The sequence below is a fragment of the Gastrolobium bilobum genome, unplaced genomic scaffold (assembly GCF_033153095.1).
Source record: "Gastrolobium bilobum isolate Gb01-03AN ecotype WA unplaced genomic scaffold, APGP_CSIRO_Gbil_v1 utg9870, whole genome shotgun sequence".
Classification (NCBI taxonomy): domain Eukaryota; kingdom Viridiplantae; phylum Streptophyta; class Magnoliopsida; order Fabales; family Fabaceae; genus Gastrolobium; species Gastrolobium bilobum.
The window spans coordinates 19,627-33,396 of record NW_026896550.1 but is presented as its reverse complement, the minus strand read 5'-3'; the positions used below and the strand labels follow the sequence as shown (position 1 = coordinate 33,396).

The 13,770-nt window shown below is 36.7% G+C and overlaps 1 protein-coding gene across 2 annotated transcripts; it reads left to right on the top strand.

Annotated features, from left to right (window-relative positions):
- Nucleotides 1-7,053: 7,053 nt before the first annotated feature.
- On the top strand, nucleotides 7,054-12,241 carry LOC133300492 (pentatricopeptide repeat-containing protein At1g20230). Of its 2 annotated transcripts, XM_061500053.1 has the most exons (3): nucleotides 7,054-11,370; nucleotides 11,835-11,926; nucleotides 12,043-12,241. In XM_061500053.1, the coding sequence occupies exon 1, from the start codon at nucleotides 7,064-7,066 to the stop codon at nucleotides 9,311-9,313; it is 2,250 nt and encodes a 749-aa protein (XP_061356037.1). In that variant the 5' UTR covers nucleotides 7,054-7,063; the 3' UTR covers nucleotides 9,314-11,370; nucleotides 11,835-11,926; nucleotides 12,043-12,241. The 2 variants fall into 2 exon arrangements, with proteins under 2 accessions (XP_061356037.1, XP_061356036.1); XM_061500052.1 differs by having other exon boundaries at nucleotides 11,835-12,241.
- The last annotated feature ends 1,529 nt before the right edge of the window (nucleotides 12,242-13,770 follow it).

The window sequence follows — 13,770 nt, the reverse complement described above, 5'->3', positions numbered from 1 at the left end:
AGGTAACCAACTCGTCCAAACGGACTCAACTAGTCAAACAGAAGGGAGGATGGAGTTTCCCATGATCGTAAGAACTTGGTCAAGGGCTGCCTGATCCTGTTCCGTCGAAGCATATCTCATCATATTCAAGATATCTTGGTCTCTTTCTTGCGCAGTGGACTTGTCCATCTCCATTTTCTGAGCCTCACTACTTGTTGAGTTTTCCTTATTTTTGGCTAAGCTCGAAGAGGATGAGGGAGTGCTAGGGTTGATCATAGCAGCTAATTCCATGCAAGCTTGGTTCCTATTATGCATGGCTTTGGGCCCCACAGACACCTTTGTCCCCATGCTGACAGAAGGCCTCTACTGACACCTGTTTCCCTTCCCAAATCGTTGGCGCTGTGTGTAAGAATCTGCACCGTAAATTTAGGAAATTAATTAATTAATTATGAGATTAATGAGATAATTTCATAATTGACCCTAATAATTATGAGAAAGCTTAAACAATTATGGTTAGTGGTTAATAACGTTGGAAGTCGCTTTTTTGACGAAAAGTGCAGATACCGGTTCTGCCTCACGGTATAAATGCGTACCAACGAAGTATATCGGAAAACTATGAAAAGGTTGTATGTATTACTAGATTAATATATAGGACTAGTATAACAAGTTTGGAGTCAAAATAATGAGAACTGGTGTCAGAACTGATACTGGCTACGTAAAAGCGCGTACCGGCAAAGTGCTGCGTAAAATAAAAATATGATAAATCTTAGAAAAATGGCTAGGTTCAGAATCTCAAGTTTGAGATTAAAATGATAAGTGTAGCTATTAATGCTAATACAGTGTGGTTTGAGTTAATGAGACTATAATTACACATTTGCACATTATCCTAGGTCAGAAATCATAAACCTTGCGTGAGTTTTCTGAGCTTCTTGAGGCAGCCACCTTCTCCTTCACCAAGCCATTGCCTTTTCTTCATAAAATCCCTCAAGACATCACTTTTATGATGGATTCTTCACTTCTAGCCTCATAGACACTTGAGAGCAACCTTGAGGGTGTGAGAAAGATCACTTTTCTGAGAAGACAAGCTGCTGTTTGTGGGGTTTTAGTATTGTGTTTCTGAGTTTGGGTAAGGGAGTCATATTCTTTGCACTTTGGAACTTCAAGGTGCCATTTTGGTAGAGAAAGGTCCAAGCTTGAAGTGCATTTTCGTAGCTTTGAAGTGGCAAAATCATAGTGTTATGTCAAGGACTCCTAGTGTGTTCCATTTTCGGAGTTTTGAGCCTTGGAGGTATACCATGACCACATCTTTTGTATTTTCATGATTTTAGCTTGTTTAATCCATTAAAAAGTGAAACTTGAACCAATTGAGTTAAGGACTGAGAATCTAAGTCTAAAATATGTTAATGAACATCTGTTTACGGAGTCATTGGACTCCAAAACGCTTTAGGACCCTTAAAAATGGATTTATGCAGAAGACAGCTCGAATTTCTGCATTCTGTCTGATAAGTATTCGAATACTTTTCGTGTAGTATTCGAATACTCATCAGCAGTAATCGAATACTCCTTGAAGGAGTATTGGGATACTTTTCTGGGAAGAAAAGTATTCGAATACCTGTGAGGAAGTATTCGAATATTGTATAGTATTCAGATACTGAGGGTATTGTATTCGAATACCTTGTGGTATTCGAATACTGTGTGAAAAGTATTTGGATACCTTGTGGTATTCGGATACTTAAGTAAAAGTATTTGGATATTTTCTGGACACTTGGAGTATTCGAATACTCATCGAGGAGTATTCGAATACCTCCTGCAGAAATTGCATGAAATCACCTAAAACAAGTTGGAAAGCCCTAATCACTTAATGGAACCTTAGACAATGAATATTAATGAGTATTTATTGTATAAACAGATTGTGATTGTGCTGTTTGTGGGCCTTGAGCTTGTGTGGACTTGGTTTGGATTGATTGCTTAAGAGGTAAGCTTTCGCATCCTCGAATTAATCTGTTGCTTGTTCCACCGACCTCCATGGAAGGGTGATTTATATGCATGGTATGCTTTTATAAAAATGATATATGCATTGATATATGCCTGAAACATGTGGATATACCTGTTGATGTACTGTATGGATGTGATCTTGGATATTTACACGATCAGGCAGTAACCCTGGTGTGTAATATACCTGTTGATGTAATGTATGGATGTGATGTTAGTACTTGTACGATCAGGTAGCAACCCTGGTGTGCAAGTCATGAGGTGGCATCCCTCATGTTGGTAGGAAACAGACGAGTATAAACCCTTTCATGTTCCCTGGCCAGTTGAACCGCACTTGCATACATCACATGATTAATGAGTTATAGTAGTTCGTCGAGCAAAAGATTATACTGTCATGATATATATGCTTTAACATGAACATGCATTGAAATTACTGTTTTTGAACTTATATTATACTTGTAAGTGAGCTTGGGGAGGAAGAGTTCTTGAGGATCCCTTGTCTTACTGAGATTTCTTTTTAGAGATCTCACCCCACGTTTGGGGCACATATTTCAGGTTCAGGTAACTCGGGGGTTGAGACCTCGGTCGGCAGGAGGCCAGAGCTGAGTTGATATTTATGCGTTATGATGATATGATTGGATTATGCTTGGATGCTGACCTGCTTTATATTTATTATCATCTTGTTGTTGTTGTTGTTGAGACTCTTGTTGGGCTTTGTTGCCTTATTTGGTGAGCATGGAGGTTGTCCATGCCACATTGATTGACTATGTCTGATTTTTAGTATTGAGTCGTATAAATGTATCAGGATTATGGTCTGGACTATGTGTTGTAGTTCCGTGACTTAGATACTCACATTTATTTATATATTGAGGTTATTCAGTGTATTTAGCTTTATTGCAATTTACATACAGACGATGTTTTTTGAAAAAGGATTAAGTAATCAACTTGGTAATATTAATGAAGTCATAATTGGAAAGAAAAAGTTATTCCGCATTTTTATTAAGCGTTGTTTAATACAATGACATGTTAACAAACCGGGTATACAAGGGGTATTACACTGTGCTGCCCCTCCTTTGTCGTATTCCCCAAAGTAAACTTGCTACCCTCCTTTTTGCCTTTCCCTGACACATCCTTTTTCTGGTTCACTTTAGGCAGGTGGCTAAACCTAGGAATATCATAAGCTCCTTTTTGATTCCTAGTTCCTTTCGCTCTTCCCAAGTTGTCAGGCCTGATGGATTTCGGTTGACCGATGGTCCTCGTCGTACCAGACCCCACCATATCCGGTTGCGCCTCCGGTAGCTGGAGCTTCTCTTCCTCCACAGGTTTCGCTGGGATAATCTTTGTCTTCCGTCCTTTGGGGTACCGTTGTACCATCATCCAGCCACCAAAGGCTTCCTCCTCCCTTTTCTTTGAAGGGGGCATCTCTTGTTTCTTACTAACCGTGACTCCATTCGTCCCATGTTCCTTTGCTTCCTTGCTCTCTGCCTGTCTGACTCCACCAATGCACCTATCCTGTCTGTGGCCATATTGGCCGCATGCAAAGCACACCAAGTGAAGCCCTTCATAGTTCATACCCTAATGAGAAGGTTCTACCCCCTAACTTGAACTTTGATACCAGACTTTTCCTTAAGTCAATCTTAACACATAACCTTGCAAATTTTGCTTTATCAGTAGTTTCTCCTTCACCATCGTTTGATTTTCGTAAAGAGTTGCGGTCCAGTGTTAGCGGTCTCCCAAAGATGCTATCTATCATCCATAAGTGTCTAGAGGAGTACAATTCGATGGAGAGACCTGGTATCCGGATCCATACCGCCATTTTCTTGAAAGTTTCATCATAAGGATCAAAGAGGAGCCTCCACCTTTGAACCATGACATAGTGATCCACAATAACCCAGGGGCCCTCATGGAGGACATGGTTGTAGTCCTTCTGATCATGAAACTTGAAAAGAATAAATCCATTGTCTAGCTCGATACTTTCGTAGGTGCCCGTAGGTCTCCATATCTTAAGCAATCTCGTCACTAAGAATCTGGAGCTAATCTTACGTCCCAACAGCTTGACAATGAGGGTTGATTTCCATTTCTTATCGTCCTCTTTTTGGTCTGCTTTGGAGTAGTGGTAGGTGGGACACAGTGGGTCATCTTCTTCTCCCTGGTTTTCCTCCTCAATAGGGTCATCCTCCTCTTCTTCCCTTCTTTGAATGGTCCTTCAGTCTTCATCCTTGGTATCTGAGGCATTCCCCTCTCCATTGAGAACAAGTAGTTTGTCTTTGTAGGAGACAACTCTTCTGCTAGCTCCTGTGACGACAGCCTTGAAGTTCAATCCTTTCTTCTGGAAACTCGGCAGGTTTACCGCCTGTTCTTCCTGGGTCTTGTCTTGCATAGAGTCATCCATAAGGGCATCATCCAAGGGGACACCCTTTGGTTTCTTAATACTCCGCTCTCTCAGGTCCTCTTCCTCAATCGATAAACCATCCCTAGACCTTTCTCTTCTCTCCTTCTCCTTCTCCATTATAACCTGAAGTTAACTTTAATTTTTTAAGATGATTGTCAATTATTCCTGGGAATGTGGGCTGATTTTACAAAACTAACCATAAAAAAAACATGCGAACAAAAGCAATAATCAAGAAGCAGATATAACCAAAGGGAATTAACAAAAGGCATAAAACATGAGCAAGAATTCCAATCCCAAATTACATATAAATCACCTCCAGAAGACCCAAATCCTAAAAAAGAGAATCAAAAAATAAATATTTGCATTACTTAAATGTAAAGCAACGTGATATGATAATATGTGACACATAAGAGAGGATTTCAAACAAAAAATTTAGAGGGTGATTGTAAAGTACATGAACTGCAGAGTTATCCACAATAAGTTATTCAACAAAGGGACAGAGAAAACAGATAAGTAAGAAATACACAAAATGAAAATATTTAAAATAAAAAACCAAATTGAAGAAAGAAAAACGGAGATGAGAGAAAATAAAAAAAGTGAGAGATCTCGAGCAAAAGGAAACTAGAAATAATCATGAACACTACCCACATAGTAACGCCCAAAAGCAAGAATGAAGGAATACATTTCAGAAGCGACAAAGACGTGGTTAGATCCTCTGCTTTGGTTCCAGAATGGGGTACTTGATGAAGAAGGAATGCCATGAATGAAGGAGAGAGAGAGAGAAATTCGAGAATGTTTGAAAAATCTGGAATGAAGAGAGTAGAGCAGAGGTATTTTTGTCTGAAAAAATATGAAAAAAATTTCACCTCTTGGGAATCCAAGAATACCGACTTATGGCGGTATTTTTGGATGACATTTTCCTTCACAAAATAAATTCCTGATAATTTTTTTTTTCTAAAAAAAAAATTTACAATGCTTATGCTAAATAAGATTTCCAATATCAGTTTTTCAGAAATCTAAAAAATAAAAATCCTTTACCAAATGCCCCTATGAACAATATTAATAAAAATCGTTGAAGCTTTGACTGAGAGAACCAATGATCATAAAAATTAGAGTAAATACCTTTTTTGGTCCCTAACAAAAAACACGGTCCCATTTTAGTCCCTTACAAAAAAAACTAGTCTCGAGGTCCCTAACAAATTCAAAGTGGACCCATTTAGTTGAAATCGTGGTCCCTCACAAATTCAAAAAAGACCCATATTAGTCCCTCAAAAAGACTAAAATGGGTTGACTTTGAATTTTATAAAGACCAACTGACTAATTTTTTTTTATAAAGGACTAAAATGAAAACTGTATTTTTTGTTAAGGACCTAAAATGATATTTACTCTAAAAATTAGCTTACCTTACTGAACAATATATATTATTTTAAACTCTTTTATGTAGTCTAATATTTTCTTCAATCCTCTCCGCTTTTTCTTTTTCAAACCACCTATACTTTCTTCTTCTTCTTCTTATGAACCTGATCCATCTCACTCTCTTCTTTGTGCATTCGCCTGTCAACCATGGTCAAATCAATATTAAATCAGCTCGAATTTTTCCAATTGAGTCAGTTTTTGAAATGTTGCCCAAAATATTTTAAAATATGCATATGGGAATAAATTGACGACGTAACAATATTATTAAATTTGAACCGGTCATTAACTCGATCGGTAAATCAGTGAGTTGTTAGTTCAATCGCATGAATTAAATATATATAATAAAATACAATAAATATAAAACTAGAAGCATTTTAACTAATAATTAGAGTTGGATTAATAATAAATGCTATAAGTTATAATTTATATGTTTTATGTTTGAATTATTATTAGTGATATTTTTCAAGTATTTTTGTCAAATATTTCACAAAATTATTTTTTTAATAAAAAAATCGATGCTGATTTAATATCGATTGAACTTGGTTTAGAACCGGTTCGCCAATTTCATGCTGGATGAAATATATAATCAGTCTAATACCTAAACCGTATTGGTTGGAGGTTCGATTTACTATTTTTGTAACACTCGGATCTAACTATGGAAACATGTAACACTTATCTCTAGGTGTTTGTTAAAGTGTTTATACTATTACAATTATTATATAAATTTATATAAATTTAATTGAAATGGTTAAATAAATAATCTAAATCAGTAACCTATGTAGTATCCGGCCGAATCCATATCGATATGAGTTTAATAATACTAATTTCTCTATAATAAATCAAGGGAAAAGTATTTATCTTTTTAATGACATAATTTATATTTTTTATTTTTTTGTCAACTTTCTTTCTTTTTTTATCTCTCTCTCAAAATAATATAACTTTACATCTTTTAAAATGTCACACACTCTTGCATGTTAGCGGTTAAAACAATCCTTTCTTTCTTGCTAACATGATTCTTTCTTCTTCTTCTTTTTTGTTTTGTAAACATAATAATTTCAAAAATGTAAATTTATAATTAAGATAAAGTTAAAATTACAAGCAACTAATAGAATTTTTTTTTTTTTTTTTAACACAACTAATAGAAAATTCTGAATCACTTAATGTAACATCTATACAAGACATAAGGCATGAAGTGAAGTGAAGGCATATAGCAGAATTGCCTCTTCAACACAGACACTTCAGAGTTCTTCAAATTGTAACAGTCAGCATTGAAAGAGAAAACCTATGTTCCACGCCATATACCATAGCATCTCCCAATGCCTCAACTCAACCACTGCTTCTCTGTTACAAGCACGACAAGCCCATGCCCACATCCTCAAATTTGGTCTCTTTGGCGATACCCACCTCACCACAAGGCTCCTTTCTCTCTACGCAAACAACCTATGCTTCCCCGAAGTCAACCTCGTACTCTCTTCCCTCCCTCAACCCAACTTGTTCTCTTTCTCCACCGTCATCCACGCTTTTGCAAGATCCTACCAATTCCACCACGTTCTCGGTGCTTTCTCTCAAATGGGTTCTCGGGGTCTGGTCCCTGATGGGTTTCTTCTCCCCAGTGCTATCAAAGCTTGTGCTGGGTTGAAGGCTTTGAAACCTGGGCGACAGGTTCATGGGTTTGTTTCTGTTTCTGGGTTTGCTTCTGATTCCATTGTGATGTCTTCTTTGGTGCATATGTACTTGAAATGTGACCGAATTGAGGATGCCCACAAGCTGTTTGATAGTATGCCGGAGAGGGATGTGGTTGTTTGGAGTGCTATGATCTCTGGTTACTCGCGCCTTGGGCTTGTTGATAAGGCTAAAGAACTCTTTTCTGAGATGAGAAATGAGGGTGTGGAACCGAATTTGGTGTCATGGAATGGTATGATTGCTGGGTTCAGTTATAACGGGTCACATGTTGAGGCAGTGATGATGTTTCAGATGATGTTCTCAGAAGGCTTTTGGCCTGATGGGTCTACTGTCTCTTGTGTTCTTCCTGCTATAGGGAACTTGGAGGATGTGGTAATGGGCGCCCAGGTTCATGGTTATGTTATCAAGCAGGGCCTGGGATTAGATAGGTTTGTGGTCAGTGCACTGCTTGACATGTATGGAAAATGTGGCTGTGCTTCAGAGATGTCTCGGGTGTTTGATGAAGTTGATCAAACGGAAATAGGTTCTTTAAATGCTTTTCTTACTGGTTTATCACGTAATGGTCAGGTTGACACTGCAGTGGAGGTGTTCAAGAAGTTCAAGGCCCAAGAAATTGAATTGAATGTTGTGACATGGACATCAATAATAGCCAGCTGCTCCCAGAATGGGAAAGACATGGAAGCTATGGAGCTTTTTAGAGATATGCAGGCTGATGGGGTGGAGCCTAATGCTGTAACAATCCCAAGCTTGATTCCTGCTTGTGGAAATATTTCAGCATTAACGCATGGAAAGGAAATCCATTGTTTTTCTCTTAGAAAGGGAATTTTTGATGATGTGTATGTAGGTAGTGCATTGATAGATATGTATGCCAAGTGCGGAAGAATCCATTTAGCTCGGCATTGTTTTGACAAAATGTTAGCCCCAAATTTGGTTTCTTGGAATGCAGTTATGAAGGGATATGCAATGCATGGAAAGGCTAAGGAAACAATTGAGATGTTTCATATGATGCAGCAAAGTGGCCAGAAGCCTGACTCGATTACCTTTACATGTGTGTTATCTGCGTGCACCCAAAATGGCTTAACAGAAGAGGGATCACATTATTTTAATAGCATGTCCAAAGAACATGGCATTGAAGCTACAATGGAACACTATGCTTGCATGGTGACACTTCTCAGTCGTGTAGGAAAACTTGAAAAAGCTTATTCTATCATCAAGGAAATGCCATTTGAACCTGATGCTTGTATATGGGGAGCCTTGCTAAGTTCTTGTAGAGTTCACCATAATTTGAGTTTAGGTGAGATTGCTGCAGAGAAGCTTTTCCTGTTAGAACCAGACAACCCTGGGAACTACATTCTTCTGTCCAATATCTATGCTTCAAAGGGCATGTGGGATGAAGTAAATAGAATACGTGATGTGATGAAGGGTAAGGGATTGAGGAAAAACCCTGGCTGTAGTTGGATTGAGATTGGACACAAAGTGCACATGCTTCTTGCTGGTGACAAATCACATCCACAAATGAAAGAGGTTTTGGAGAAGTTGGATAAATTGAGTATTGAGATGAAGAAGTCTGGTCACTTCCCCAAGACTAACTTTGTGTTGCAAGATGTGGAGGAGCAAGATAAGGAACAGATACTGTGTGGGCATAGTGAGAAGTTGGCAGTAGTATTAGGACTACTCAATACAAGTCCAGGACAGCCTCTTCAAGTGATTAAGAATTTAAGAATATGTGATGATTGCCATGCTGTTATAAATTTTATAAGCAGATTAGAAGGAAGAGAAATTTATGTAAGAGACACAAATAGATTTCACCATTTCAAAGATGGTGTTTGCTCTTGTGGAGATTTTTGGTAAATTATTCATGGTTATCTGAGGACTTCTCTTCAAGAGGAGTCCATTATCTGTCATCGGTCCTTCCATTAGATCAGAAAGCAGAGAATACGTTAGTCAAGATTATTTTCTGTTAACAATAATGTGATACAGTGGAGTTAATTATCTTGAGAACAGGATATTTATGCTTCATTTTTTGGTGACTGGCGACTAATAGTTCTTGGTGGCCTCAGTGGTTTTCAGTTTGGTAAACTTTTCTCTTCATTGCTCTTTGTTCTTGTAATGAACATTCATAGCAGCCTGATTTAGAATATATGGAGAGGAGACAGCTTGCAGGTCTGGATATTGGAACAGAAAATTGAGAACTTTAACATTTTTTACACGCCTAATTCAATTACTTTCTTCATGATTGAAATGGAGCATTTTCTAGCATAAGGTGTTATGATTTGAATTTTGAAGCTTTTTAATGGTTGAGACTTGAGAGTAAACTTGGGTAACTGTGAAGCTATTGAAATGTTAACATTGATAGTTCTCTTCTTTGACCTGGGCCCTGCTTTGTCCTTTTCCAAGATTTAATAATTGATCCATTCTTAGCCTAGGCAAGGTCCATCTTGTTGTGATAGAAATGAACAAGAACAAAAGGCCTGATATTTTTTCATCAGCATGATTGAGGAAGGATGATGAGGAAAAATTTCAAGAAAACTGTATATTGAATTGCCAAACCACCTACATTGTGAATCTTTCCAACAATAATTTTGGGGCTAGCAGATTGGGAAAATTCTTGGATGTTTTCTTTGGGAACTCATAGCCCGAGTCTGTAGATTTTCTTTGGGTAATAATTTTGAAGGTTTTGAGGTTGTTAAGACTTAGCTTATAAGGAGAAGTGTCTCAAATTAACATGTCTATGAATTTAGGGATTGATGTTAAATTATATATTACTTCTTTATCGGTGGCTGGAGACACTGTTTACGGATGTCTTCTGAATTTTAAAAATGTGATTCTTTTGCTGTGCCTATGACATTGTGAATTTAGGGTATCTCCTATTGAGAAAGCATTCATAATTTCATTGGCAATTCCTAGAGATATTGTTCAGTTGTTGCTGAATCACTCACTTCACTTGCTTGGCTGCAATTGAATTTTGGGCTTTAATTCCACATTGTGGGGTTCATGAGTGTAAAGAATTACTTCAACCCAAAATCTTAAGGTGTTGGGTAAGGGCCTTTTTAATGGTTTATATTATTCTTTAACACACACCCTCACGTAAAAGCCCTTTAGGCTTGAAGCGTGGATTATTGCATAAGCCCAATTTTTGGTTTATCTTATGCTTATTAATTCCACAAATGGAGGACGGTGAGGATCGAACTCGTGACCTTGTGGTCACTGAGGCTTTGATACCATGTAAAGAACCACTTCAACCCAAAACTTTAAGGTGTTGGGTGAGAGCTTTTTTAATGGTTTATATTATTCTTTAACAATGAGTAACACCACTGCTCCTAATTTGCACCGAGAGAATCACCTTAGAGAGTTAAAATGGGTTTAGAAATTTGTTTCCAGATGTCTGATGTTCAAATGGTTATGGCAATCTAATAGTGTTCAATGCAAAATTAATCATCTTTCAGGTTACATAAAACAAAACTTGTTTAGTTATATTTGCAAATGCAAGAAGTCAAGGTTACTGGTGTTGCTATAAATTGTATTGTCGAAAAAGACTACTACATCGTATTATCTGAACTCAAATTCAAATTTTCGAATCTCAACTTTTATGTTTCAGGATGATATGACCAGTTATTGTATGTTTCCATAACTTTTTAACATTAATTTTTAGTCCTTCACATTTTTGACTAAGCAAGTTTTAGTATGTGTTAAAATTGTCATATGGTCCTTCCTATAAAATTAGCAAGAGAGTAGGAGCTACTTGCTGTGTACCTGTAGGAGCTCCACCATTGAAGCACCAAACTCTTCCATCTCAAAGTTGATTATGTCATCAACTTTCGAAATACAGCACTGGACAATGCTATGCTGGGTGAATGGGTGGCAACCTTCTGCTGCAATGGTTGAGTTTGCCTGTAGATCTGTGCAAGGTGCATTTCTGGCCAACTTAACTTTATATTTGCTCGTTTACCATTTTCTCTCCTGTGGCTTGATTACTGTATTATGAATACCTGGTGCTGGATCCAACCCACAATGGAATGAGAGATTTCTTTTCACTGTTTCTGACAGTGGTTCTGAACTTAATCTAAGGAAAATGGATAACGACAGGTTTAGTAAAGAGTTTTCTAAATTCTTCTTTAATTTGCACATTTTGCTTGGACAGATTTTGCTTTTCCATTCAAATTTCATTGAAGATAGGATGGAATTCAAGAGAGGAGAGTAATGTTCCTAATTCTGAATTTCTGATGGACCAAAAAATGTTGCAATTTTCTTCCTTGCTAGTTGCTAATTTGATTTTTCATTTTGCATTTGCATGTGCCATGAGTAATTCTTTAGTTAGAATGGGGCATTTGCACTTTTGGCATACTAAATATGCATTCATTTCTATCTGCAGTATTCCTTTAGATGCAGTGTTTGAAGAGGGTAGCCTTCTAGAGACTGCTTTCAATGTTGTGAAGGACCAAGAATATTGTGGGAGAGATCAAGGTGGCTCTCACTTTTACTGCTGAGGAAGTGCTAAATCTATTTCACTATTATTTTTCTTCATGTTTAGATGCCTAGCTCTCTCCCTATTCAAATATACCACTAACTTATGGTTTCAGAGAGATGGTGACCAGGGTTACAGTGTGCAAAGAATCGTGCATGGAATTTTAAAGTGAAGGAAGGGTTTGCATATTTCTCAGGTCCAGAATTACTATTATGACAAAAAAGCAGCAGCAGTTTTGGGTCACTTTGGGAATTTCAGTAGCTGTGTTTTTTCTGATGTGATGATCTGGTAGTGTTGTGCTGTTATAGTGCTTTTCTCCCTTTTGATGAAAACTACATTATGCTTAACCTATTATTTTTTATGCACTTTGAATTTTATTTAAGAACAGTGTTATTTTATTTTGTTGGTAAGTTCTTTTATTACTACTATTACTATAATTATTTTTAAGAAATGTTGCTGGAATTCACTTAAATATGGAAAATGTGATTCTAAAGTGAATCAAGTTATTTAGTTAAAATAGCATTTTGTCTTATTTTTAACAATAAAAGAAAAATCTCTAATCAGTTTTAAATAAAAGAAAGTTGGTGAGTAACCATACCCTCAAATATAGTTGTGATTGTTTTAACAAAGTACTTACAAAACTAGTAACACGCGATGTTACCGAAACTGTCAACAATTTGTTTGGGATATTGAGTCAATGAGTTTAATCAATGAGTCACTTGTTGAATCGTCTAAACAAAGATATATAATTAATATATAAATAGAAGTAATATGTCTTGGGGAGGGGGCTGAATCTTTAGCCATCACTGTTCTCCCATGCTTCAGATTAGTTCCATAGCCGGCTCAAAGAGTCGAAGCTCGTGGGGATACCGGAGGGAGCCAACTCGTCTCAAAGAGATAATTAGGATTAGGTAACTCCAAAAAAAAGAAGTAATATGTAATCAAAATGATGACTTAGTGATTAGCATTTCACTTTCCTTTTCTTAGGTGAACAAGTTTAAATCTCAGGAGTGCAATTATGGTGGATACTTTGCCACAAGTATCAAAAACAAGTTTCGGGTTACCACTGTTGAATCCTATTTAATGATTTTTGACCGGGTTGCATGTATGACCGATGAATTAATTTATCCAAACCGATTAATGATTAGATTTTTTGGTTCAGCTAATCTAGCTGATCAGGGCATGTTTGGTGCATAGTATAGGATAAGGCCTGATAGTATAAGATTTGATTGTATAAGATCTGATTAAATTTTAATACTATCCAGCGTTTAGTATGATATTGTATAAGATAATATTCTTTAATATTTTAAAAATTAATATATTAAAAAAAAATATTTTAATATATTAATATTGAAATGATATATTAGTTCTTGAAAATTGTAATTGTAAGCAATATTAATACATCAATCCCTTATCAGGCCTAATCCACCCTCCTTAAGCCGGATTAAGTTATACATCATTTTGATGTATTAAGGAATTATGCTGTATAAAGCTTATACTATACGATGGTCACACCAAATAACTGAAAATGTCATAACATATAATATAAACTTATACTATCAACCCTTAAGCCCTTAGTAACACTAGTTACACCAACATGAAGTCATAGCTGAAAAATGAAAATCATGTGCACTTGTTTTGTCCTTTCTCCAGTAAAAGTCAACAAATTGTCCGGAAAAGATTGCCATATTTCCTAGTCCTTTCTAAGAATTCAAAGCATTCAAAGTATCCAAACCATGAAAGGAGTAATATATTGAGTTGAATTCCAAACAAGATGCTGCGAAACTTCAAAAGGATGCATTCATAAATGAAACAATGCTCACGTAAGAGAGAGTTAATAAAT